Genomic DNA, 27735 nt, shown 5'->3' on the forward strand with positions numbered 1-27735 from the left:
GAGGGGTGACAGGGCTCTGCTGATGTCACCCGGTGTCCTGGGGACAGTCCTGGGGGCCCCAGGCTGTGGCTGTCCACAGCAGCCTGTCCTGCATCAGTCTGGGCTCTGTCCCTGCAGGAGGGGAGGTGGCAGTGACCTGCTGGCCCTGTGTGACAGCCTGGGGGCTGAGGCAGGTGGGAGCAGCGGGGAAATGCCATCCTGGAGTCCCCATCCCACACAGGCAGGGGGGCAGCAGGGGCTGGGGCTGGAGCAGGTCTCCTGCCCCATCCTGTGGGCATGGAGTTGGTGCTGGGGCAGGGGTAGGTTCGGTGTCAGTTTTGGAGCTGCCAGGGCTGGGGTTGGTGCTGGCAGAGCCTGGGGCAGGGCTGGGTTTGGTGCCGGGTTTGGAGCGGGCAGGGGTGAGTTTGGAGCTGGCAGGGGTGAGTTTGGAGCTGGCAGGGCTGGGTTTGGTGCTGGCAGAGCCCAGGACAGGGCTGGGTTTGGTGCTGAGTTTGGAGCTGGCAGAGCCCGGGGCAGGGCTGGGGTTGGTGCCAGGTTTGGAGCTGGCAGGGCTGGGTTTGATGCCAGGTTTGGTGCCGTGTTTGGAGCTGGCAGGGGTGAGTTTGGAGCTGGCAGGGGGGAGTTTGGAGCTGGCAGGGGGGAGTTTGGAGCTGGCAGGGCCCTGCTGGGGCAGGGCAGGGCAGGGCAGGGCAGGGCAGGGCGCTCACCTGGCGCCTTGAGCTCGTTGCTGATGAAGGTCAGCAGCTCCCGGGAGGTGTCGCAGTAGGGCACGGGCCAGGTCAGGAAGCCGTGGTAGACGCTGGCGGCTTTCAGCAGCAGCTCAGAGCCGGGGGGGAGGTGAGGAGCCTGCGGGACAGGGACAGGACAGGGGTGAGGGCACAGAGACCCCGAGTGCTGCCTGCAACCCCAGGGTTTGGGCTGGCAGTGCCAGGAGGAGAAGCAAAGCAGAGGGTGCCCTGTGCCACCCCATCTCCTCCCAAGGAAGGGCACAGGATCCCCCGGGCACAGCTCCAAGGAGCTCCTTCCCCGCCTCCCCAAGCGGGGCTCACGTGCCCAAGCCTAAATATAAATTCCTTTTTAAGCCCCTCAAGCCGCAGAGATGAATTCCACACAGCCTGTGCTTGTGCAGGACCTGGCAGCAATGACTTCCTTGGGATAATGATGCATTGTGCTGGGAATAATAATCATAAAAAAAAGTATTTCCTGGGAAGGCTCTGCTCCTTTTCATTCACGTTGCCCGTGTGTTTTGCCCAGCTATAAAGGGTAAAGAAAAGAATTCCCCTTTATTGTCCATCTCCCTTTCTGATTAGCCCAGCCTTTAAAAAACAGCTTCCAAACTCCTGAAGCTCATTCCCTTTGTCTCCCTGCTCGTGCAATTGTTGCTCGATCCCGATCCCTCTGGATTCATACAGAACCTTTCTTTTTGGGAGGAGCTGATGAGAGCAGGCTGGGAAGTTCCAGCCAAAGCCACTCTGATTTTGGAGCCTGCCCCGGGCTGGGATGGGTGCAGCAGCCTCAGCACTTACATAGAGCACGGCTGAGTAGAAGAGCAGGGCCAGGGGCGTCACCAGGTCGTAGTCACACCTCTCCTGCACCTGTGGGAACAGCCCGAGGGCACAGGGATGAGCTGCTGGCCTCGAGCACCACCCAAAATATCCCTGGAGGTGCCAGGAGACTCCAGCCCTGCCATCCCATCACCACACCCTGGAGATTCCCTCATCCCTGTGGGTGATGTGCATGGTGCAGTGCAGGGCAGACCCTGCCCCTGGTCCCCGGGTGCCAGCCCTGCAGGGCACCTGGCACAGCCACAGCAAGGCCTCCACCAGGAACAACAGGAAATGTTCCAAATGCTTTGGACACGGCCAGAGAAGGGCTGGGGAAGGCTGGAGGAGCTGCACAGAGCCAAGCAGGGCCTGGGGGGATCAAAGCCCATCCCTGGGGACCTGCAGGGCTGCCCCAACAATGGCGATGGGCTCTTCCTTGTGGGACACACAGCACTGGTGCCACCAGAGCTCTGGACCTGCTGACCCAGCCCCCGGCACTGATGCCCAGCAATATCTGATGAGCCCAGTCCCCTGGCAGCTCTGCCCAAGGCCATCATGGAGCTGCCAGTGCCCCAGAGCCCTCAGCTCCCCCGCCAGCCCCCCTCACCTCCTTGGTCTTGGCCAGGATCTTCTCCACCAGGATGAGGTAGTTACCAGCGTCCCGGCTCACCAGCTCCTGCAGGCTCCAGCAGTTCAGGCACAGCCCGGCTGTGGGGACAGAGGCATGGTCAGCCATGGTCACTCATGGCCCTGCGGTCACTCACAGAGCCACGGTCACTCACGGCCCAGCTGTGGGGACAGAGCCATGGTCACTCATGGCCTCGTGGTCACTCATGGCCACTCATGGCTTCATGGCCACTCATGGCCTCATGGTCACTCACGGCCCAGCTGTGGGGACAGAGCCACGGTCACTCATGGCCTCATGGCCACTCATGGCCTCATGGTCACTCACGGCCTGGCTGTGGGGACAGAGCCATGGTCACTCATGGCCCCACAGTCACTCTCAGAGCCATGGTCACTCATGGCCCCGTGGTCACTCCTGGCCCCAGCCAGCAGCGCAGGCAGCCCAGGGCACACCCTGTCCCCAGCTGGGGCTGGGGCAAGGGCAGGACTAAGCTGGGCTTATCCCAGCACCCCACAGAGCGTGACTGGACTAAGCCCAGCCCCTGAGCAGCAGCAGCAGCTGGGCAGGGCTGCCCAGGGAGCTGGGGCTTGGCTTTGGTCACCAGCAGCACCAAAAGGCTCACGGCAATGCCAAAAGGCACACGGCAATGCCAAAAGGCACACGGCAATGCCAAGAGCGGGCACGGCACACGGGCACAGCTCATGGCAGCACCCAGAGTGGGAATGGCAATGCCAAGAGCAGGCAAAGCACACAGCAATGCCAGAGGCACGTGGCAATGCTGAGAATGGGCACGGCAGCACCGAGAGCGGGCACAGCACGGCAATGCCAAGAGGCACATGGGAATGGCAAAAGGCACACGGCAATGCCAAGAGCAGGCATGGCACACAGCAGTGCCAAGAGGCACACAGCAATGCTGAGAGTGGGCACAGCACATGGCAGCACCAAGAGCAGGCACAGCACACTCAGTGCCAAGAATGGGCACCGTGCACAGCAGCACCGTGGGCGGCCTCGGAAGGATGAGGCTTTGCCATTTCTTTTCTAAGAAGTGCCCCAAGCGCCCTCTTCCTCCTCCGCCTCCCAGAGCAGCTCCTTCCTGGCTCAGGGGGTGGCATTTCCCCTCAGAGTGGGCACCGGGCAGAAATCCAGAAGCACCGAAGCAGAAACGGCACCCCCTGAGCTGCCCTCGCCCACTGTGCTGGGCACGGGCCCCTGGTGCCACCAGAAGTGACACCCACGGTGTGGGGGGAAAGCAGAAGACTCAGTTTCCTCCTCCCCCAGAGCCACTGGCACCATCTCCTCACCAGGGGGACGTGGTTTCTCCTGGCACTGCCCCAAGGAAGGGCCAGCTCGGGGCAGCTGGGTCAGGGAGGGGCCCAAGGACTGGCACAGCCCTGCACCCTTGGGGAGGGCAGCAAGGCAGCCTGCAGCTGCTGAGACACGGGAGGTGGATGTGGGTGTCCAGCACAGGGCCCCTCCTGGCACTGCCCCCCGGCCTGGGCAGAGATTTCCACAGGAAAACCCAGCACAAACCAGGAGAAATCAGCTCAAAGGGGAGAACCTGCCAGGTCCCCAGCACCACCAGAGCCAAGCCCAGCGCCCTCCTTCACCAAAAACTCCTTTTTTTATTTTTCCTGCTCACCAGCAAGCAATCAAACATTTTTCTCGCTTTTCACATTCTAACTTGACCATGGTCTCCCCTGCAGCACAAAGCAAGGCCGGCCCTGAAGAGGCTCCTCCACAAGGAGAAGGTTTTCCTCCCAAGCACTTTTCTAATGGGGATCTTCACGAGTCACACACAATTCATTTTGATTTGGTTTCTGCAATAAGTTCCACAGAAAAATCTTCTATTTACATCCACCACGGGCTCACCCAGGCTGTAAATCTGGGATGGCCAAAGCCTCACAACTCCTCCTTGCTGACTTCACAGCCCTCAGCTCCTCATCCCTTACTCAGGGGGAACAACGTGTTGGAAACGATTACTCACCCTCTCTGGAGCAACCTTGTGTGAAAGTTAGCACAGAAAAATAAAGCTTTAAGTAATTTATGAAATTCAGCAAGATCTCAGCCAAAAAGCTGTGACATCATGTGTGTTATTTTGGTGTGTGGAAAGGGTAAAATGAGGGGAAAGCAAAGGAACTGGGAAATAGAAGTGAAAAATGAGGAAGGTGAAGGTTCCAGCCCAGCCAAGAGCAAGATGAAAGGATTCACTGCCTTGAGGGGATCAACCCTGCCACAAACAACAGCCTGGACAGGACAGCAATAATGAAACTGTCATTTGTAGCTTGGGGAAGGATGTGACAACATCTCTGCCCTGGCTCTGAAAGGCAGCAGGGGACAGCTCTGAGGGCAATGCTCTCCACTTTCCCTGAACCTTCCTGCTGCCAGAGACCAAACCCTGCCAGCCCTGCATGCTGGGATGGGACAGCAGCCCCTCGGAGGCTGCAGGGGCAGGGAGGGGCTCTGGGGGTCCTGGGGGTCCCCAGCAGCAGCAGCACCGGGGCTGGGGCACAGCAGAGCCACCAACAGCCACCCAGGGCGTGCTGCGGATTTCTGGCAGAGCAGGAATGATGAGGGGGAGATTTCTGAGGTGCAAAAGGCCCCAAATTCTCCCAGGAATGCCAGCTCCTTCTGCAAAGGCCAGGAGAGGCACAGGAAGGGTCTGGGAGCCAGGGGACATCACTGGGATGGGACTCACGGGGGGTCAGCACAGCCCCCAGCCCCAACCCCTGCCCTGCACACCCCAAACTTTGCCGACAAGCTGCAGAAATGATGGAGGTGAGGGGCTGGGGTGAGAGCTGTGAGTGACACAGGAACTGATTGATGCAATTACAGCAAGGTGGGCTCTGGGCACTGACCTGCTCTCTGGGCACACACTGACCTGCTTTGGGGGCACAGAGGGCACACAGGGCTGCTCTGGCCACGCTCTGTCACCGTGCCAAGCACGAGGCTGCTCTTCCAGGAACCAGCAATGTGGGTCACACTTCAGGGCCTGCCTCCCAGAGCAGGGGAAAGGCAAGGACACGGGAAACTCGGGCAGGACTGCCCCAGCTGAGCCCCCAGGTGATGCTGCAGCAGGGAAATGGCAAAGCTCCAGCGGTTGTGAGGGGTGGCAAAGGGAATCCTCTGGGAGCTGGCAGCAGGTGGGATCCTGTCTGCAGCTCTTTGTTGGTCTTGGTGGGGAAAAGAAAAGCAGAAAGGGTTGAAAGAACTGCACAGACAAGAAGGAATCAGAATCTGACAGCCCCCAGATTTCATCCACAGATGGGTTTGGCAGTGGTTTAATCTCAGCTCACAGCTACGAGGCAGAAAGGTCAGAATGACATTGAGGAATTATTTCTGCTCGTTGCTGCTCTGCCCTCACGACGCCAGCCCCAATCCTTCACAGCCCCCTCAGCAAGGCTCAGCTCTTCATGGCCACCACCAAAGGTATCTGAGCCAGGGCTGGGCTGATAACAACATCCCTGTGCTGATAACAAGATCCCCGTGCTGTGTGTGACAATGCAGCACGATCACAGCCCTGCCCTGGGGGCAGCAGCACCAGCAGGGCTGGCTGATTGCACAGAGGAGCTCTCCTGGGCTGAGCAAAGCCCTCTGCTCTGCCCAGCTCACTCAGGGACAGCCGGCACCAGCACCACTGCCCTGCTGATCCTCGCAGGGCCAGGCCTGTTCAGGGTCCTGGAACACCCTCCTGCTCCAGCAAATGCCCAGGAGCGCTGGCCAGGCTGGATGCCACCTCTGACTGAGCACTGGAAGGGGAAAGGCCTCCAGCAGCAGCAGCTCCTGTGACCCAGAGAGAGCCCTGGGTGAGACACCCCAGCAGGGACAGCACCAGCAGCTGCTGTGACCCAGAGAGAGCCCTGGGTGAGACACCCCAGCAGGGACAGCACCAGCAGCTCCTGTGACCCAGAGCCCTGGGTGAGACACCCCAGCAGGAGCCCAGGGCACCCCAGAGAGAGAAGGCCATGGTTAAGGTCACCTACCAGCCCATCTGCTGGCCACAGCATCCCTGCCCAGCCCGTGCAGACACCGCTCCAGCGCGTGGTGGATCCTGTCCTCCGTGCACGTGGTGTGCTGCATTTTAACTCATCTCCTGGATTGAAGGGGAAAGAAGGAGGAGAGTTAATAAAGGGTTGCCCTTGATGGCTCCAGTGGTCACTGGCCAAGGTCACAAACCCACCCCAAGTGGCAAGGAAGGCTGCACAACTGTCCCCTTGCTGCCACACGGCCACTGTGAAGGAAATTCCATGTGCCCTTGTGGCAATAGTGGAAAACACCGAGGGGATGTGAGCCCAGCACACGAGGACATTGTGAAATTGTGCCTGCAGCCCTGCCACATCCCACTCTGCTCCGGGGCCCAGGTTGCCCGCTGAGCCTTGGCTGGCATGGCCTGTGCTGCCCAGGAAGGTTTTATCCCAGCCAATCCACATCACGTCTGGGACAGCAGGAGCGGTAACGGGGATGTTCCTGACCTGAGCAATCAGAGGTGCCCAGGTGCCCATTCCCTCCTGCCCTGGGGCAGGTATTCCCCTCTCCCAAGGCATAGAGAGGGGTCCAGCCCACACATTCTCTGCCTCTTGTTTAGAAGCAACAGAAATGCACAAAAATATTTGAGTAAGAAGAAATAAAAGCTGCCAGTGCTACAAAACTACCTGCAAGGCAGCCCTTGCTTTCACCCTGGACAGCACCCACGCCACAGAGCCATATCATTCCCAGAGATCCTAAAACACCCAATTCTCTGCCCATTTGGCCAGGATTTGGGGCCACCACCCAGCAGTGGCCGTGCCCATCACAGCCTCACCCACCCCTGCTCCGGAGCCACTGTGACCTGGGCAGATGCTCCAGAGCCCTCCCTGCCCTGTGTCCCCAGCACAGCCACCTCCACCCAGCCTCCACTGCCAGCAGCTCCTTGGAAGGGCTCAGGAGAGCTGAGCCTGGCTGCTGGAGCTCCCTGGGAGTGCAGGGAGAAACCTCCCGCCCTGCCCCTGCCCCAGAGAGAAGCACCAGCAGCTCCCTGGAGGTGACAGCAAACACCCTGAGTGCCACTGATCTGCCCAGTGCCCTCCCTCCCCTCACCCCAGAGGGGCTCCTGGGCTCCTCCTCACTGCCAGAGCCTGAACCAGGCCCTGCAGCAGAACCTTTACCTGTGCCCGGTGCCAGGAGCACCAAGGAGCACCAAGGAGCACCACGGCACCGCGAGGGAGCGCGGAAATGGAGCCCAGCCCTCGGCCAGGCTGGAGGCAGGAGAAAGGCAGTGAGTAAGAGCCCAGGGTGACTCACAGACACCCCTGCAACAGCCAGCTCAAAAACCAGCTCAGTCCTCGGGGGGGACGGGCTCCTCACCCCACACCAACCCCACATCCCTTCCCGCGTGCCTTGGCACACAACGGGAGGGAATGTGAAATGAAACCCCCCCTGACACTGCTGCCACTTTCACACCACAGAACGCACTCTTCCTGCTGTGCCACGGACCACACAGCAGCCTGGGCCTCCTCTCCCAGGGCAGTGCTTATGGAAGCATTTCCCGTGGGAAAGGCCTGGCTCCGTCCACCACAACGCAGCAGAAACTTTGCTGCTGTCCCCTCCTTGCCACCCACGCTGAGCACGGTGACAGAGGACAGCTCTGGAGAACACAATCTGACTTTCAGGAGCCCTGTTAAGCATCTTGAGAAGACCAAGAAAAACAAGTGCTGAGGTCAAGGGTTTGGAAAATGCCTTGCTTTTTGTGAGGGTGTTGAGCAGCTCCACGTGGCACCGCCCCAGTGATGGCCCAGCCCTCTCCACGCAGCAGGGACAGTGCCTGGGTTTAAGAGCCTCAAGTCCTCAGAGAAACCCACCTGCCCCAAGGCTTTGTCCTATTTTCAATAGGTGCCCACAATTCCCAGAGTCAGGGCTCAGGGCAAGGTTGAACCCATCCCCTCTGAAGGTGTGAGTGTCCAAAAGGGCAATTTATAATAATTAATTATTGTAAAATATTTATCTTTAAAATTATTTAGTATTAATTATTATCATAAATCACAAATTATTTTCTTAAAAAACACTGATTAAAGTGAGTGAGGGAAGGCCCAGCACACCAAAGCTCAGCTTGGGAAGTATCCCAAGATTATCTGTGAAGTTGTCCTTGCATGGGTGCCAGACCCTTGGGGAATTTCCAGCCAGGATTGCTTAGTTAAGAGGCTTCATTCAACTCTGTGGGACACAAAGGTGAGCAGACAAATTAAATATTTCTGTTAATTAACACCAACCTAGTAAACATTTACCCTGTGGTGGGAGGTGGGATCCTGCTGACCTACTGGTTTTAGATTTTCCCTTGTCCTGCTTGAGGCAAAAGGTTTTTAAAAACAAAAAAAAAAAATAGTTTTGAAACAGTATGAAAGAGAATTATCAACAAAACCCATCTTTTGCTGCTGAGCTGTGAAGCCACAAGAGGTCATGGGAAAGCCTTGGGGCATCACAGCTCCCTGACAAGGACTTTCCACTCAGCTGGGACCCGCTGGGGTTCCCCACTTGCCTCCGTGCCCTGGGACCTTTCCCTGCCAGGGCTTTGCTGCTGCTCAGGATCTGCTCCATGCCCAGGAGCAGAAGGTGCCTCGGGAGCCAAGGTGACACCAGCAGCTCTGCAGGGCTGGGACAGGGTACAGAGCTGCCTTTCCAGCACGGACAATCCCTTCTCTTGGGCTGAGGTCCACCCGAGCCCCATCTCCAACACCCAGGGGACTCCTCTGAGCTCCCTCTGCAGTGGTGGAGCCCAGGACCAGAGGGGAGAGCTCAAAGAGCCAAAATGAAGCAGTGGAGAGGATCAGACCCCCCTGCAGGACCCCTCTGACCCCCCAGCACAGCAATCCCTGGAGCCTGGGGGCTCCACCAGCCCTGGCAGGAAAGGCTCCAAAAGCCAGGAGAGCAGGGCCAGGCAGACACGGAGCGAGCCAGGATCTCCCCTCCCGCGGCCAAGCCCACCAACATCACCTGGGGACAGAAAGGAGCTGCCAAGGAGCTGCCAAGGACCTTCCAGAAGGGGTCCTGCAGCTCCCCCGGCACCTGGAAACCCGCGGGTACCCTCGGGCCAGGACAACGCCCTTTCCTGCCCCAATTGTTCTGGGGCTGAGCATCCTGAGCAGGAAACAGGAGAGGAAAAACAAAGCCCTGGGCCCGCGGGAGCAGCTTTGAACGCACTGCACAGGTTTGGGAACAGTGGCAGGGAGTGCAGGGACACGGATGCCTCACCTGGGTTGGTGCCTGGATGTGGCTCAGCACCCGGAGGGGTTTGGGCACCAGGGGAGCCAGAACAAGGAGCCCGATGAAGCTGAAGGAAGCAGGAGCTTGGGTTGATGCTGCAGAAGGAAAATCATTTGGTCTAAAGCAAAGGAATCCTAGCCAGCGATGTTTTCAAGGTGAGATCCTCAGAAAGGAGGGATCACCAGCTCCTCTGAGCTCCAGCGCAGCTCTCTGCCTCCACCAGCTCATCCTGGGGGGGCAGAACAGGAGCTCTGGGAGATCCTCACAGCAGAGGAAGGGCTGGACATGGAGCTGGGCCCTGGACATGGAGCTGGAACCCTGGACATGGAGCTGGGCCCCTGGACACCGAGCTGGGCCCCTGGACATGGAGCTGTGCCCTGGACACCGAGCTGGGCCCCGGGACACCGAGCTGGGCCCTGGACACCGAGCTGGGCCCTGGACACCGAGCTGGGCCCCGGGACACCGAGCTGGGCCCCGGACATCGAGCTGGGCCCTGGACACCGAGCTGGGCCCTGGACATGGAGCTGTGCCCTGGACACCGAGCTGGGCCCCGGACACCGAGCTGGGCCCCGGACACCGAGCTGGGCCCTGGACATGGAGCTGGGCCCCGGGACACCGAGCTGGGCCCTGGACACCGAGCTGGGCCCCGGGAACTGAGCTGGGCCCCTGGACACCGAGCTGGGCCCTGGACACCGAGCTGGGCCCCGGGACACCGAGCTGGGCCCTGGACACCGAGCTGGGCCCCGGGCACTGAGCTGGGCCCCTGGACACCGAGCTGGGCCCTGGACACCGAGCTGGGCCCTGGACACCGAGCTGGGCCCCAGGACACCGAGCTGGGCCCCGGGACACCGAGCTGGGCCCTGGACACTGAGCTGAGCCCAGCAGTGCAGCAGCACGTGCCTGGTGCCTGCTCCTCCAGTGAAACTGTTTTTCTTAGATTACAGAAGAAAACCTTGGGTTTCAGCTGTTTGCTTGCAAGGTTTTGCTGCCTCCCCTCCACCTCGCAGAGGAGCCAAAGATAGAAAGCCGGAGCGAGGGAGGGAGGGAGCAGCTGGAGGAAGCCTTTATGGGGCACGGGGCAGTGTGGGGAGAAAGCTGCGATTTTCAAGAAAAACTTCACCCCGGTGTTTGTGAGCGAGTGAGAGCGCTGCACGGAGCAGGAGATGAGGCTGATAAGATGTTTGCTGAAACCACAGCAAGGCAGGGTACCAGGGGATCCGCGAGGCAGCTGGGTTGACAAACATCCTCCCAGGGTGCCTGCAGAGGAGGCTGTGCCATCCAAAGCCCGGCTCAAACAGGGCCGGGGCACGGGCTGCTGTGACACTGAGGGTGAGGACATACAGCAGGGACCGTGAGGGACATTCCCTCCCTGTCTGTGAACCCTCACTCCAGCGAGTCCCCACTCCCTGAGCCAACGGGGGAAGAGGCAGCAGAGGAGGAACACAGGGAATCGCTCCCAAAGAGCGCCTGAGGCAGTGATTTCATCTCAAAGCAGAAGATAAAACTCCTGACACAAGAAGAAAATTTACTTCTGGAATAACGAGAGTGCCTGTGCCTGCAGGATAATGGTGCTGAGGGGCAGGAACAACACGGGACATCCTGCTGCTCACAGGAGGAAACGAAATCCTGACTTATGAGTGGGAAATGGTGTTTTGGGAAGAGGAGAGGTGCCAGCCTTGGGAGAAAGAACAGGAGCAAGCCCTACCCAGGCAGCCTTTCTGAACTGCAATTCCTCATTTACACCAGAAATGTGAGAACTGGGGAGCTCTCAAAGAGCCCCAACTGCAGAGCTCCCCCAGAGCCAGAGATCAGCTCCTGCTCTCGCTGTCTCTGAGAGCTGGGCTGCAGGAGAGGCTCCCACCGCGGGGCAGGGAAAGCACCTAACTAACGTGCAAAGCAGTTTCGGAGTGCTCCGAGTGTCAAACAGCACTTACAGAACGAGTGTCAAACAGCACTTACAGAACATGATACTACAGGGGCACGGCAGCACCAGTGTCACACCCAGGGCTGGCTGCCTGCTCCCCTGTGCCAGCAGCAGCACCAGTGTCACACCCAGGGCTGGCTGCCTGCTCCCCCCGTACCCAGCATCTTGTAGCCCCAAGCAAGGGCACCCAGCAAGCCCCAGATCCGCGGCAGGGCAGGGCTGACCGTGCTGTGGGAGCTGCAGAGGGCAGAGGAGGGGCTCGGGCCCAGCCCCAGCCCGCAGAGGCAGCGCTGTGCCCCCTCAGCACCTGCGGTTTCATCGCCGGCCCCTCCCGGCCCCGGGATCAGAGCAGGAAACCCACAGGGGCTCAGAACAGCCTAAGACGAGTCAGCCCCACTCAAAGCCCTCCATCCCAGCCCCGGGTGTCGCTGCCAAGGGGTTATTCAATGGGATTTCCCAAATCCCAGCCCCAGGATTACCTGCATTAGCAGCCACAGCTTAAGGCTGGGCTCAGGAGGTGAAGGATCTGTGAACGCCAAAAAATAAACCCGAGAGTGAAAACGAGCAACAACAGCTCCAAAGAGCAACCACCTTTTGGGGAGATTTGGAGATAAAGGCTCCACTGAAAGAAAGGAAAAAATCCAAAATATCGGGAGCAGGGTCCCAGCACTGCCCACCCCAGCTGCCCTTGGCTCTGGGATGTGCTGTTCTCCAGCTGATAAAGGCACAGAGAGGCTGCTGTAGCATCAGGAGCAGGACTCACAGCACCCCCGGTGTGAAACAAGCCCGTGGGGGCTCCCAGCATCACAAACCAGCTGCCAAGGGGGCACCTCTGCTCCATCCCTCCACAGGAACAGCCCTGGTGATAACCGAGATGCATGACCCCCAATTTAGGACTGAGCTGTCCCGAGGGTGTGCAACCAAAGATGCAAACTGAACCACAGGAGGAGCAAAACCTTGGGAGAAAGGGCTGCAAGAGACTCAGCAAAAAGAGTAAAATAATCCAAGAAACTTTTCTGAGGTGAGGGAATTCCTCAGTGAATGGAGAGGATGCCAAAGAAATCAATCTGCCCAGAGGGTGCACAAGGAGAGAGGTGGAGAGTCTCAAGGAGTCAGAACAAAACCATGCAACTCATCATCTCAAAACAGTGTTTGCCCTCATCTGCCTGTGATTCAAAAAGCAAAAATTGAGCCAGAAAAAAAATGAAACTTCTCATTCCTGATCAACAGAGACATTTTGCTCCACACACCAGTTTAGATTCACACAGCACAGAGCAGACCCTCAGCAGGCCAGCCCTCCCTGGGAGCAGTGGGACCCAGGTGTTTCACCTGCCCCCAAGGAGGGTTCCTGCCCTCCTGCAGCATCCCTGAGACATCCCAAACCTGGAGCTCCAACTGCTCCTGTGTCTCCAGAGCTCCCAGTCACTCATTTCCACTCCCTGTGGAAACACTGGTGGCTCCCTGAGACCAGGAACAGCCTTTAACCCCGTGTGAGGGCAGGTGAAACCCCTGGCTCAGAGTGGGGAACCTCAGCAACCCCTGCACAGGAGGCAGAGCTTCTGCCCTGGGCAGAGACCAGAGAGGGGCTGGGGTCTCCTCCCTGGGGAGCTCAGGCCGGTGGGTTATTTCACTGGGTGGGTTATTTTACCAGAGCTCAGGCCGGTGGGTTATTTTACCGGGTGGGTTATTTTACTGGGTGGGTTATTTTACCAGAGCTCAGGCCGGTGGGTTATTTTACCGGGTGGGTTATTTCACCGAGTGGGTTATTTTACCAGAGCTCAGGCTGATGGGTTATTTTACCGGGTGGGTTATTTTACTGGGTGGGTTATTTTACCAGAGCTCAGGCCGGTGGGTTATTTTACTGGGTGGGTTATTTTACCAGAGCTCAGGCCGGTGGGTTATTTTACCGGGTGGGTTATTTTACCAGAGCTCAGGCCGGTGGGTTATTTTACTGGAGCTCCCGGCTGCCCCCGGCAGGGATCAAAGGACACCGGAGCTGATGGGGGTCCCAGCTCCCTCGGGAATGCCCCGCGCTCTCCAAATTAACACGGGAGGTGTAAAGACACCGCTAATTAGCCGGCCTGGCCCCTGCGCGATTAGGGGCAGCCAATTAGTGGCAATTCGCTGTCCCAGCGGTGGCTCCGCGCTGGATGAACGCTCACTGCTGCTCTGGAGGGCAGCTCCCACGGGGAGAAGGGCAAAGTGCCCTCGGTGCCTGCTCTGAGACACCGCGCCCGTGTTTCTGCTCTCCTCCCCAGCCCTGGGACACCTCTCTGGTGTTTCTGCTCTCCTCCCCAGCTCCGAGACCCCTCTCTGGTGTTTCTGCTCTCCTCCCCAGCTCCGAGACCCCTCTCTGGTGTTTCTGCTCTCCTCCCCAGCCCTGGGACACCTCTCTGGTGTTTCTGCTCTCCTCCCCAGCCCTGGGACACCTCTCTGGTGTTTCTGCTCTCCTCCCCAGCCCTGGGACACCTCTCTGGTGTTTCTGCTCTCCTCCCCAGCTCCGAGACCCCAGAGCTCCTTCCCAGAGCCGCTGCAGTTCTGTCAGCACACCCGGGGGCAGCGTGGGAGCTCCTCCTGTGCCGGGCACTTCGCTGCTTGGCACAAACATCCAAAACTGAAATCAGTGACCTGCCCGCAGTGTTCTGGGAGCGAGGAGCTCTTTCAGCTTGAGGGGCACCCTAAAGTTCCATGTTTAAAGAGTTGTTGGGTTTGTCCCTGCCCCAGCTCCATCTGTGACTCAGCAGCACCAGGAGCATCCCCCAGGCTCCCCGGGTGTCCCAGTGCCCAGCAAGGGGGGACAAGGACCCAGCACTCACCCCTAAAGGAATACAACACAGGCTGCTGCTGTCCAGAGCTCCCAGAGGGACCTACAAGTCCATGATCAAAGCCCAGAGTTGGGTGAGACCTCTCTGTGCCTCAGTTTCCCCTCCAGCAGGAGTGGCCGAGGCTCCTGCTCAGCAAAGTCCCTCAGCTGCAAAGGTAAAAGTGAAGCAGAACTTTCTTACATCCTCTCACTTTTATCTCCTACTGTAATCTTCTCAATCCCATTTATAAACCTGGCAGAGCAGGACATGCCAAAAAAGCGTTTTTATAATAAAACATCCTAATTCTTCACCGAGGTTATTTCTAACCCACAAGAACCACTTGCCTTAACCAAGACATCCTGCCACGGGCACCCAGCCACCCATGCTCAAAGTCTCTGAGCAGCAGAACAATGACACAGAGCCAGAAGTGCCCATGCAGCAGCAAATTGCAGAAATAAAGCTGCACACGAGAACACCACGTGTTCCCAGCAGCACTGCAAGCAGGGGAGCTGTGGATTTGACCACTGGGACCAGAACTGCCCTGGAACTGCTTTGTTTTGTTTTGTTGTTTTGTTGTTTTTTTTTTTTTAAATCCCAAATTTCTCAGAAACAAAATACAGAACTGCCTTGTCCAGAGCCCTGCTGCTGCAGCAAGCGCTCAGCTCAGTAAATCTAATTAATGAGCCAGGAAAAGTGTCACTCGTTTGCTAACTACTGCACCCGGGGCTGCCAAACAGACAGATAAAGGATTTAGCTGGGGCCCATTCCAGCCAAAGGAGCTGGGAACCTGGCAGGGAGAGCAGGAGATTAGAGGGGGCTGAAAAGAAAAGGAGAGGAGGGGGAAAGAAAAACCATCCCACTAGATTAGCACTTTGCAAATGCAAGCATGTAAATCAGCTTAGGCTGGCCATAATGCCACCCTTGTGAGCATCTGGGCACAGCAGCAGGCAGGGCCTGCCCTGAGTGGGCTCAGAGCCCCAGAGAGCAGCTCCATCACAAACAGCAGCTCCCTCCCAGAGCCCAGCCCTGCTCTCAGCAGCTCTCAAGTTTGCACAGGAAGCCAATTAGGGGAGACCTGGGAACAGAGGAAGATTCATAATTGCAATTAAGGCTTCAAAGGGCTGGTCCCAAGCGCAGCCGTTGCAGATAGAGCTGGGGGAGGGAAAATCCCAACAAACTCTTTGAAACACGGGGCTTTAGGATCCCCCCAAGCTGGAGGAGCTCCTCACCCCCAGAACAAGGCATCACCTGGCAGAGAAGGACTCAGCCCTAAGGGGTCCAGCAGAAGCAGGAGATTTGGGGTTAAATCTGCCTCAAAGGGATCCAGCATTTGTCCCTTACTGCTGCTGACCCTGATCCTCCATCCCATCCCATCCCATCCCATCCCCATCCCATCCCAAGCTGTGCTCGTGCCTCTGGCCCCAGCCATGGATCTGCTGCTCCACCATGCCCCTGGCAGGAGAAAGGGCTGAGAAGAGCTGAGAGAAAAGGAAACTCACCCGAGGTGCCAGGGCCACCCCTGGGGACGTGGGCAGGGCACAGAGGGGCTGCAGCGGCTCTTGTGCCACTCAGGATGGCTCCACTCTGCCCGTGCCCGCTGCCAGCCCTCACTGGCACTTCCCTGTGCTGGCACCTCCTCTCCTCACACACTGCCAGCTTCCCTGCAGCCCCTCCCAGCACCTCTGAGCAGCTGGACAACACCTGGCAGGGGCAGGGCTGGGGCAGGGCTGGGGCAGGGGGCTCGGGCAGGGGCTGGGGCTGGGGCTGCTCCCCTGCTCCTTCTCCCTTCCCGCAGGCCCCCAAAGCCCCAGCAGCTGCAGCAGGAGCCCCAGCCCAGCCCAGGCTCGGGGCAGTGCTGCTGTGGGACCCCAGAGCTCACAGGGACAAGGTGACCCCCCCAGTCATCCACAGCATGTCCCAAACTGCTGCTGCTCTCCCCCACAGGTCCAACTCCTCCTCCTCATCCCCCTCGGCTGGCCTGGGGAGTTGTTCCCAGGCTCAGAATCTGTGGTGTGACCTTGGAAAGTCCTTTGTGTCTCTGGAAATGCTCTGGGTGTTTTTGCATAAGCTCCTTTCCCTGGGATGTTTTGCCCTAGTGCTGAGCACGTAGGGCTGGGTAACCAAATGAGGTCAAAGAAAATTCCAGCCAAAAGCCCGGCAGCCTCAGTGGAGCGGCCAAGAGCATCCCCAGGAGCACAGGCTGGGGGCTGAGCAGCACCAGACAATCTTCCCGAGGTGGGAATACTCCTGTGGAAACCCCAGCAGCACTGCACGGGATCCAAACCGACCCATGGGTGAGCAGGGACATGGGATGGTGCTTCCCAAGGGTGGAAAAACAGGAGAAGGGAACTCCCCAGAGCCAGCAGCCCCCTGTGCCGGGCTCTCCTGCCATTCCAACACTTCCCAGCTGAGGAGGAAGCCCTGGGCCCGGAGCTGGATCCCAAATCCATCCCCACCCAGATCCCAAATCCATCCCACCCAGATCCCAAATCCATCCCACCCAGATCCCCCTCCCCAGCCGTGGCTGGGCCCTGTTTCCAAGAGCAACCCACACTTCTGCAATTTCAGAGATCTTCTTACCCCACCTTCCGTGTGCTGCCCCAAAAGGAGAAGTGCTCGGGGCCAGGGGGAAGTTGTGGCGCCCTTTCCTATCCTGGAGAGGATTTCAGGCTCCTGCCACATCCGAGGGGCAGCTCTGGCCACGCTGCAGGGCTGGCACTGCACAGGGCCCTGCTTTGGGGCGAGCAGTTCCAGGAACATCAACAGTCCAGAGCAAGGAAACACAGAAATAAAGCCCAGACACAAATGATGGGGCAGAAACGACCAGGCTGCCCCTGAAATAAAGCCCAGACACAAATGATGGGGCAGAAACAACCAGGCTGCCCCTGAAATAAAGCCCAGACACAAATGATGGGGCAGAAACGACCAGGCTGCCCCTGGCAGCCACCAGATACCCCAGCAGGGCACGTGGGCATGGAGGGCTGGGCAGGGAGGGGCAGGAAAGCAGCTCCAGGGCCAAGCCAGGACTTTGGACTCTCCCAAAGGATGGCACAGCTGGGCAGTCCTGGGCCTTCCCCCCTGGTTTGAGGGGTCAGCTCCCCCCAGGCAGCAGCAGCAGAGCCAGGAGAGCCTCTCCTCCCTCCCTGTGTGTGCCCACCTGGACTGAAAGAACAGCTCCATCCTCAGCAGCTGCTGCCAGAGCCGGGGAGAAGGGTCCTCCCACCCTCCATCACCAGAGCCTGCGCCCTTTGCTCAGCACGAGGGCTCTGCCCTCCACTCTGGAGGGGACTCAGTCATCACTGCTGTCCTCTCTCCACTCTGGAGGGGACTCGGTCATCACTGCTGTCCCCTCTCCACTCTGGAGGGGACTCGGTCATCACTGCTGTCCCCTCTCCACTCTGGGGCACACTCAGTCATCACTGTTGTCCCCTCTCCACTCTGGAGGGGACTCAATCATCACTCCTGTCCTCTCTCCACTCTGGGGCACACTCAGTCATCACTGCTGTCCTCTCTCCACTCTGGGACACACTCAATCATCACTCCTATCCTCTCTCCACTCTGGAGCACACTCAGTCATCACTCCTGTTCTCTCTCCACTCTGGAGCACACTCAATCATCACTCCTGTCCCCTCTCCACTCTGGAGCAGACTCAGTCATCACTCCTGTCCTCTCTCCACTCTGGAGGGGACTCGGTCATCACTGCTGTCCTCTCTCCACTCTGGAGGAGTTTCAGTCATCACTGCTGTCCTCTCTCCACTCTGGGGCACACTCAGTCATCACTGTTGTCCTCTCTCCACTCTGGGGCACACTCAGTCATCACTCCTGTCCCCTCTCCACTCTGGGGCACACTCAGTCATCACTGCTGTCCTCTCTCCACTCTGGAGGAGTTTCAGTCATCACTGCTGTCCTCTCTCCACTCTGGGGCACACTCAATCATCACTCCTGTCCTGCTCTCCACTCTGGGGCACACTCAGTCATCACTCCTGTCCTGCTCTCCACTCTGGGGCACACTCAATCATCACTTCTGTCCCTGCAGCCACCAAAGCCTGGATTTCTGCTGCCACGATGGAAATTCCATCCTGGTGTAGAGGGAAAGGTCTCCTGCATCCCTTCCCCAGGGGGATCAAGCCCCGTTAGCAGAAGCTTTCTCCAGCACACCAGAGGTGGCTCGGGCCTCATTCACTCTTTACAAGTTCCTTCTGGAACTATTTCCAAGTTCCTTCTGGAGCTCATCCCCAGAGAGGCACCCCAGAGAGGTGATTTCAGAGGGACTGTCCTGAGCACTGGAATTACAGAGCATTAATTAGCACGGAGAGCATCCCAGCAGTTCCAGGGCCAGAACACAAGGCCCAGAATTCACACCTGGTTGGGAGTTACTGGGGGAGCAGCACACAAGGTCTGCCACTGCTAAGGGCTCCCATCCCCCTGAACAAGGGGGGAAATCGACTTTCTCAGGGGGACCAAGTCCTCGGGGCTTGCAGAGGAGGGCATTCATCAGGAAAACCCAGTTCCCCTCCAAAAACTCCCCAGAGCACAGCTGCTCAGAGGGAGAAACCGCTGGGGGCTTAAAGTCCTCGCTCAGCAGCAGCTAAAGAAGGAAAGTGCCCTTGCTGCCCCACAGAATATTGATCTCCACGGGGATGCAGCTGAGTGAGGCTGTCCAGAGCTGGCTGGGGCTGGCCAGGTGCTCCCTGAGTTTATTCACGGCTGGGGCTGGCAGGAACCCTCTCCAGCCTGAAACCTTTGTGAACTTCTGCCCAGCCAACACTGCTGGTGTCCTGTTCCTTACAGCACCAGAAACTGCAGGGTTATCATCCTGAGCCCCAAAAAACAATGGAGCCCAAGAGAGGAAAACCAATAAACCATGCAGTGACTTTGGAGCGCCCCATCATCTCTCTGCTCTGCTGGGGAGCCCTGTGGTGGCTCTGGGTCTGTCCAGGAACAGGAGCCATTGCCTCCAACAGCCAGCCTGGATGGGATGGAGGGGCCACCCAGGGCATCAGCACCCCCAGCCTGGATGGGATGGAGGGGCCACCCAGGGCATCAGCACCCCCAGCCTGGATGGGATGGAGAGGGCACCCAGGGCATCAGCACCCCCAGCCTGGATGGGATGGAGAGGGCACCCAGGGCATCAGCACCCCCAGCCTGGATGGGGATGGAGAGGGCACCCAGGGCATCAGCATCCCCAGCCTGGATGGGATGGAGAGGGCACCCAGGGCATCAGCACTCCCAGCCTGGATGGGATGGAGAGGGCACCCAGGGCATCAGCACCCCATCCCCACCCCTGGGCTCTGGGAGTTTGGCAGAGCTCAGCCAGCTCTGCTCTCCTCCTCAAAAACCCCAAGGGCAACAGAAATGACACAGATCTGATGTGAGTAAGAGCTGCCCAGTTTTATAGCTCGGTTTTCAGAGAGGAAATGCTCTTGTTCCTGGCAGCAATTCTGAAAACCCCTGGCCACATGATGCAAGAGTTAATTTTAGCCTCTAGCAGTCATTGTCAGCGCAGGGGAGGCTGAAGTTCCACCGCACATCACAGGCAGTCCTGGCTCCAGGTGAGACCCAGGAGCGGGGCTGGGGACAGCCTGGTGTGGGCACAGCCTGACAGGAGCTGGGTGTCCCCAGCAGGGTGGCATGGAAGCCCCAGGGCTCCTCTCCAGGGGAGGTGGGAGCTCAGCACAGGAGTTCCTGTGTGCCACAGGGGAAAGATAAAAAATTCAGCAAGTGCATCATTCAGAGAGGGAAAAAAGGTGCTTCCCAAAGTGCAGCAGCAGCCTGAGCTGTTGGTGCTGAGGAGGAACTGAGGGACTCAGCAGGGGCCAGGGACCCCTGCCAGCACTCCAGGGACAGACACAAGGGCAATCCCTGCTGGGAGGGGGGTCTGACCCCACTCACAGGGCAGAGCTGGTGCAACCCTGGCTGTGTTCAGGCTGGGATCAGGAGGGTCCCAGCACATCCCCCCAGCAGCTGCCCCACACGGGGCCCTTCTGTGGCCATCCCTGGGAAAATCCCTTCTCACTGTGCAAGGACGTGTGTGGGTGGCACTGTCACCTCCAGAGCACAGGGAAACACCAACACTGCCACACCAGGAGAGCAGCTCCTCACCATCCTGTGCTCCCCTGAGCCAGCCCTGCCCCTCCAAACCCTTCCCAGGTTCCTGTCCCCACAAATGTCCTGTGGCTCCTGACTCTGCCCCCCTGGCTCAGGGGAGGGCCAGGGTTGGGTCTGGTGGGTTTTTCCTATACAATAAACATCTCTGAGCCTGCATGGGGCCAGGGGCCATCCCAGGTGGCACAGGGGTCCCTCCCAGAGGGGACCCCAATCCCTGCCCCACTGCCCTCCCCTTGTAGCTCCCTCCTGTGCAGGAGCTGATCCCAATTCCTCCTGGCTATTTGGAAAAACAAGTTTACATGTGAGCTTTCAATTGGATCTGGCTCTGCTTAACTCCTCCAGCTGTGACACAGAGTAAGTGAGAGACAAACCTACAAACAAGCAGCGTGACCATTTCTGAGGGCTTTTTGTGAGCTCTAATGCCAAACCCACTAAACAGATTAACTTCCAGCATAAACAAGCAAGTAAATCTTTCCCCCAAGGCCCTGTGTATCCAAAGGAAGCTTTAGAAGTTGCTTCCTGCCATTGTGGAGGCCCTGCTGGGAACCCAGGAGCCTTTTCAGTCCCTGGCTTGGTTGCCCAAACCCTGCAGATTGCTCCCAGCACCGCTGGCTGCAGCACCACGAGGACAGATGGTGGCAGGGACATTTCTGTCCCCATCGCACTCAGGCCAGGCTGGATGTCACAGACCTGCCAGGAGGGTGTGAGCCCCACCTGGGGGGTACAGCCACAGCACCCCCGTGCCAGCCAGGGGAGGGAGGGAGGGAGGGAGGGAGGGAAAGAAGGAAGGAAGGAAGGAAGGAAGGAAGGAAGGAAGGAAGGAAGGAAGGAAGGAAGGAAGGAAGGAAGGAAGGAAGGAAGGAAGGAAGGAAGGAAGGAAGGAAGGAAGGAAGGAAGGAAGGAAGGAAGGAAGGAAGGAAGGAAAGGAAGGAAAGGAAGGAAAGGAAGGAAAGGAAGGAAAGGAAGGAAAGGAAGGAAAGGAAGGAAAGGAAGGAAAGGAAGGAAAGGAAGGAAAGGAAGGAAGGAAGGAAGGAAGGAAGGAAGGAAGGAAGGAAGGAAGGAAGGAAGGAAGGAAGGAAGGAAGGAAGGAAGGAAGGAAGGAAGTCTCCAAAGGAGGGACCCAGGCAGCCCAAAATCCATGGAGAGCACGAGGCAAGAGGTGCCCCCTTCTCCACGTGAAGAACCCGGCCATGACTCTCTGTCCCCTCTCCCCAGCTCAGGGACTCATCTGGAGGTGACACCACAGCCACAGGTGACACCAAGAGCAGCCCAGCCCTGAAGAGCCTCCAGCCAGGCTGGCACAGCCCTGACCTCAGGGCAAGCTCCCAAATCCCCCCAGGCACCCAGAACAGGAGCAGGGAGCTCAGCACAGCAACTTCCAGCCCCGGGTCCTCCCAGGATGGACTGGAGCTTCCTGGCACAGGGGCTTTTCTCCAAAAGGGGCAGGAAAAGGGCACCTTCATGCCAGCCCTGTTCCTGGGAGCTGAGCAGCCCTTCATGCCAGCCCTGCTTCATCCCAGCCCTGTTCCTGGGAGCTGAGCAGCCCTTCATGCCAGCCCTGCTTCATCCCAGCCCTGTTCCCAGGAGCTGAGCAGCCCTTCATGCCAGCCCTGATCATGCCAGCCCTTTTCCTGGGAGCTGAGCTGACAGTGATGTGGACACCCCATTTCCAAAGGCTGCTCCTTCAGCCTAAAGCACCACCCTCATGGTGATCCCTGCTTGGAGCCCACCTGGAGCAGGTGGGACCGTGTTTAATGCTCAATATCCTCCATCACTTCTAAACCAGCTCCAGGATCTGACAGCTCAGGGCCATGGAGTTCCCAGGCCATAAAAGTGGGGTTTGTGTTCGCAGCCATTGCTCCACACCCTGGAGTTCCCCAAGGTAGCAGCCTCTGGCATGGAGACCAGACCAGCCTGGGGACAATTCCCAGTTAATGAGCAGCCCTCGGGGAACTTTGACCTTGTTGGCTTTGATTGCAACCCAGCTAATTGATCCAGGGAGCCTCAGGCAGGCAGGACCTCCCACAGCTGGATGAGGAGCAGCAGGGCTCCCCCACAGCTGGATGAGGAGCAGCAGGGCTCTCCCACAGCTGGATGAGGAGCAGCAGGGATCTCTCCCGGGCTGGAATTCCCTCATTCCCACAGCAAAGCCCCCACACCTGAGAGATGCTGTGAGTCCCCAGGCAGCTGCACACCCGTGTGTACCCATTTAGGAGCTCCATCAACACAAAGACACCGAGAATGAAGAAACATTGGTGGGGTTTCACATGCACAGACTGCCAGAAACAATGAGAAAAGGGAAATGCCACCTGAAAGGATGGGAGCTTGTTTGCCGAGAAGCCTCTGGGCTGAGGGTTTAAATAGACACAGAGCACGGGGGAAGCAGCTGAAAGGGGAAGCGTTTCATCCTAATTTGAGACAACAAAGAATAGGCCTTTGTGGAAGGGATGAAAACACTTCTGCAGGCCCGGAGCAAGGCGCCTTTCCCGAAGCAGCAGCAGCAGCAGCCGTGCCCCATCCGCACAGCCCCGCCTGGAACGGGCAAACACGGCAGGGAAAACAGCCGGAGCAGCCACACAAAGCCCGCAGCAGAGCTCACGGCCACGGCAAATCCTCCCCCGGCAGCTGCTGGGGCAGCCACAGCATCGGGCTGAGCCGAGCCCTTCGTGCCAGACACAGCAGCCGCCAGCGGCGGGACCGGGACCGGGACCGGGGCCGTGTCCCCTGTCCTGGCCCCTCCCATGGGCTGCTCCTGCCAGCTCCGCTCGCTTCTGCTTCGGCCCACCCCAAAACCGGCACCTGCAGCGTTTTGGGGGCGCCCAAGCTGCTCCCAGCCCAGGCACTGCGGGGATTCTGAGCAATGAAACAGCATTCGAGGGGAGCCAAGGCGCAGCCCCACCTCTCGTACAAACACAGACAGAGCCCCTGCGGCACCAGTCACTGACAATTGTCACCCAGAATCGTCACCGATCGCTGTCCCAGCGCCACGGCACTGCCCCGAACAGCCAGGGAGCGCTGTCCTGTGCCCTCCTCGCTCTGCCAGCGGCTCCCGTCTGCCGGCCAGAGCCACCTGCGGGCCTTTCCCGGTCCGGGCACCCCGAGGGCTCCAGCCCCGTTCCGGGAAGGAGCAGCCCAGGTGGGAGCGCTCAGCCACAGCTGCCCGGGCAGGTCCGGCCTCCAGGCTCGGCTTTACCAAGCCAGAGACTGAATCTGGGTGAGCTCTCAGGCGCTGCAGGTTCAACAGAGCTGAAGTGAAACCAGCCCAGCCGCGGGCTCCCGGAGCATCGCTGTGCTGCGGCTGCACAGCCCCAGCCTGTCCCAGGCTCCCAGAGCATCGCTGTGCTGCGGCTGCACAGCCCCAGCCTGTCCCAGGCTCCCAGAGCATCGCTGTGCTGCGGCTGCACAGCCCCAGCCTGTCCCAGGCTCCCAGAGCATCGCTGTGCTGCGGCTGCCCGGCCCCAGCTCCCCTCCAGCCGCACATCCCTGCCGGCCCTTCCCGCTGCACCAGCAGCCGAAGCTGAAGCTGCTTTATTTTTCTTTTTTTTTTTTCTTTTTTTTTTTTCCCGTGGCAGAGCTTGAAATCAGAGATGAACAAGTCTGAAGGAGCTCCTGCCTGGCCTCTCATGTATTCCAGATGCACATGCTCCAATCGCCGCTTGCCAAACAGGATACGAGGCGCAAGGAAATAAAGCATTTTATCTTCAAGCTTTTCCAAGAGGGTATTAGAAACAATGGGGAGGAAATACAAAATTAACACTAGAGAAGAGCAATTGGCAGTGCCCTCGCGAGGCTGTTCTTCATCACAAGGCTGCCTATTCAGCGGCTTTCATTAGGAAAACCACATCGCAGAGCCATTCCCAACAGTGTCCCTATTTCCTAATTAGGCTTCGCCAAAGAGCTGCATCTCTCAGTTCCCGCCCGGCGCACAATCACAACAATTACCATTTCACTGCACCCGGCCGCCGAAAACACCGCAATTAAAGCATCTGAGGAGTCACACGGGCGCGTCAGCGGGGAGACAAGTTCTCACGTCGCGCTAATTGGCGGCCAGAGAGGGATCAGAAGGACGGGAGCGGCGGGGTTCGGTCTCCGCGCTGGGAAAGGCGCTCGGGAGCTGCGGCCGCGCCCCGGGCTCCCCCCAGGAGCCGCGGACGGGGAGCGCTGGGGACAGGCCCCGGCCCCTCTCCGGATCCCCGGAATATCCTTGGGTCGCACCCCGTCACCAAAGAGCCCTGCCCCAAATCCAGGGGACGCAGCCCTGCGTGGGTTGCAGATGTCACCTGGAGCCCCGGTGATGGCTTTGGGTGGGTGGGACCTGTCCTCACACCGGACATGAGGGACGGGGAGTCCTGAGCCTCGGAGGGAAGCGAGCAAAGGAGAGGGAGGGAAAGAACTGCAGGGCCTGGATTGCACCCACAGCTCCCATTTCCTCCGGGCAGCGACATTTCCAGCCCGAAGCAGCAAAGCACAGAGCTGCAATGTGGGCAGCAGTGCGATGCCCAGGCAGTTTCCATTATAAACCTCATCCTCCCTCCCCATCCTCTCACCTGGAAGCTCAAACCGGTGCCGGGAGCAGAGCTCAGACACAGAAGGAGCCTCTCGCTGCTCAAAAGCACCTGGGCCACTCACCTGAGTGCCACCCTCAGGCACAATTTTCCCCTTGCAGAATAATAATGCAAAATTGGGCAGCCCCAGTGCTCAGCAGGCACCCAAGAAAGAGAAGTGGAAACTGCTCCAGGGTGAGCAGCAGCATGGCAAGGTCCCCGTGCTGTGCTGGGCTGTCCCTGGTGCCCAGCAGAGGCAGAGCACTGATGCTGGCAGCCCTCAGCGCCGGGGCTGCCAGAGCAGCTCATCCCGCTGGAGCAGCCGCTGCTCCTCTCTGCCAGCACTTCCCACTGCTCTCAGTTCTTCTTTCTCAGTGCTAAGCCCACATCTTCATTTTCACATTCAGCAAGAAGGCGCTCGGGGCCACTTCTGGTTGGTTTCTGTCCCAGCTGGATGCCCTGATCTCCACGGGGAGGAGGGAGGAGCCAGCGGCACCGTCCCACGGCCAGAGGTGTGGGGCTGCCCCTCACCGGGCCAAGGCACAGCAGAGCCCCACCTGCTCCCTCCAGCACGTCCCACGCCCTTTCCTCTGCCCTGAGCAGCTGCAGAGCTGTGGGAGCAGGACAGGGGTGCCCACACAGGGCCAGGGAAGGCAGAGGAGCACTGAGCTCACATCCAGCTCCCACTGCAGCACACCTGGAAAGCTGCAGAGCACCCCCGGCATCACCTGAGCCCTCGGACCTCGCACAGTCACCGTGGCTGAGGGACAGAAGCACTGCCACCACCACAGCCGGGCTCTGCCTCCTTATCTTCTCACCTTTCTATGTTTGAGCTCTAATCTGAGCAGCGCCCAGAGCTCCAAACCACTTTGCAACCAGGTTTCAGAAACACTTCACAACTCCACCCGAGTGTGTGCTTTGAACGAGAGAAAAACCCAAACACCAAACCGAGACCTTTCTGGCAGCAGGAAAACCAAAGCCTTGACATCCTGCATAATCCCTGGGGTTTGCAGCGGGCCGAGATTTAGAAAATTGACCTGAATGGGAAAACAAACCAAATGGCAGCTGTTCAGCATCAGGGCAGGCAGCAGGAGCAGCCCCAGCCTGCAGCTGCCTGAGCAGTTTCGCTGCCCCGGGAGCAGCACGGCCGAAACCAGCCCTGAGCACAGCAATCGGTGCTGGGGACAGCAGCCGGCTTGTCACAAACATCAAAACAAAGGGCTGAAAGCTCTTTTCTCCCGCTTTCGTTAGCGATTTCAATCAGCAGAGCCTTTTTCTCCCTCAGGGCTCACACCTCCAAAGCAGCTCTGGGGCAGCCGGGCCGGGCACTGCCCGGGTGGCACTGGTGGCACTGGGAGGCCACAGGAGCACCCGGTGGGAGATGCCCTCAGCAGGCACAGCGAGCAGCACGGGCTGCTGCGGGAGGCAGCGCGGGCACGGCCCGGGGCTGGAGGGGTGACGCTGCCGAGCTTGTCACATCCCAAACCACATCCTGTTGCCAAAGCAGAGCCTTCCCTGGGGCTGCACCTCAGCCGCTCGGGCTGCCCAGCCCCAGCTGAGGGAGCGGTCGGTGACCTTTGGGTCCCTTCAGATCAGGGCTCCTGCTGCAGGGCCCGGCTGAGTCACTCGCTGCCCGCAGCCCTGCCAAGGCCCCGCGCGGGGAGTGGAGAGCCCCCGGCATTTCCCGGGGACCCCGCCGCGGCACGGGGGTCCCCTGGGGCGGGCAGGGCCCCACACCTGGCCCCGAGCGGCAGCTCCGTGGGGCCACGCGGGGAAAAACAAACACAGAGTCCCGAAATGAGTCACAGCAGCCGGGCTGTCCCCACCCGGGCTGACACCGGCTCCTCCTGGCCAGGCACGGGCTGCAGGGACATCCTCCAAGGGTGCCAGAGAAAGCCCAGCGCGGGCAGTGACACCCCGCTGGTGGCTTTGAGAGGTGTCCCCAGTTACACACGAGCCCCGCAAGCCGCCGCTTTCTGTCTCCCCATTTACAGCGAGCCCCCGCCAGCGGCACTGCCCCCTCCGGGCACGGCCGTGCCCAGCGCACCAAGCCCCAACCCGCGCCTTTCACGGGCACCCCGGGAATACAAGAGAGCTCTTCCTTCATGTACACGGGGTGTACGGAGCCCCCCACCCCGGTCACCCCGGGCTCGGTGCGTGCAGTTCCCTCTGTCCCGCTCACACGGTCACCCCGGGCTCGGTGCGTGCAGTTCCCCCTGTCCCGCTCACAGGGACACCCCGGGCTCGGTGCGTGCAGTTCCCCCTGTCCCGGTCACAGGGACACCCCGGGCTCGGTGCGTGCAGTTCCCCCTGTCCCGCTCACACGGACACCCCGGGCTCGGTGCGTGCAGTTCCCCTGTCCCGCTCACACGGACACCCCGGGCTCGGTGCGTGCAGTTCCCCTGTCCCGCTCACACGGACACCCCGGGCTCGGTGCGTGCAGTTCCCCCCGTCTCGGTTCCCCCCGGCTCTCCCACCTGCGGGGCGGCTGCCGCCGGGGCTCCGTGCCCATCCTCGGCCGGCCCCGCCGGGCTCTCGCCGGGCTCCGCTCCGCGCCGGGCGGCACCGGCGGCACCGGGGCGGGCGGGGCTGGCGGCGGATCCGCCCCGCACATGTGCGCGCCCGCCCCGCCCCGGCCGTGCCCCGGCACCTGCCCCCTGCCCCCGCTTCCTCCGCCCGCCCAGCCCTCCGTGCCTCCCTCCCTCCGTCCGGCCATCCCTGTTCCTGCCTCGCTGCCAGCTCTCTGCCATTCACCCAGCCAGCCATCCATGGATCCCCCCCTCCAGCCACCCATGGATCCCCCCGTCCATCCATCCATGGATCCCCCCGTCCATCCATCCATGGATCCCCCGTCCATCCATCCATGGACCCATCTATCGTGACACCATCACCACTTTCCCTTCCACCCTTCACTCTTCCCTTCATCCACCCCTCTTTCTACCCCTTGCTCCTG

The 27735-nt window shown here is 59.6% G+C and overlaps 1 protein-coding gene across 1 annotated transcript in view; it reads right to left on the reverse strand.

Annotated features, from left to right (window-relative positions):
- Positions 1-27340, reverse strand: part of PIK3R5 (phosphoinositide-3-kinase regulatory subunit 5) — a 41261-nt gene extending 13921 nt beyond the window's left edge. The window contains exons 1-5 of the mRNA XM_036394647.2: positions 27260-27340; positions 6150-6259; positions 2152-2252; positions 1527-1595; positions 708-846 (exon numbers count right to left, since the gene is read on the reverse strand). Of these exons, the coding sequence (XP_036250540.1) occupies positions 708-846; positions 1527-1595; positions 2152-2252; positions 6150-6246 (406 nt within the window). The 5' untranslated portion in view covers positions 6247-6259; positions 27260-27340. The remainder of the gene's footprint in view (positions 1-707; positions 847-1526; positions 1596-2151; positions 2253-6149; positions 6260-27259) is intronic.
- Between the last annotated feature and the right edge of the window lie 395 nt (positions 27341-27735).

Source organism: Molothrus ater, chromosome 19 (assembly GCF_012460135.2).
Source record: "Molothrus ater isolate BHLD 08-10-18 breed brown headed cowbird chromosome 19, BPBGC_Mater_1.1, whole genome shotgun sequence".
NCBI classification, from domain to species: domain Eukaryota; kingdom Metazoa; phylum Chordata; class Aves; order Passeriformes; family Icteridae; genus Molothrus; species Molothrus ater.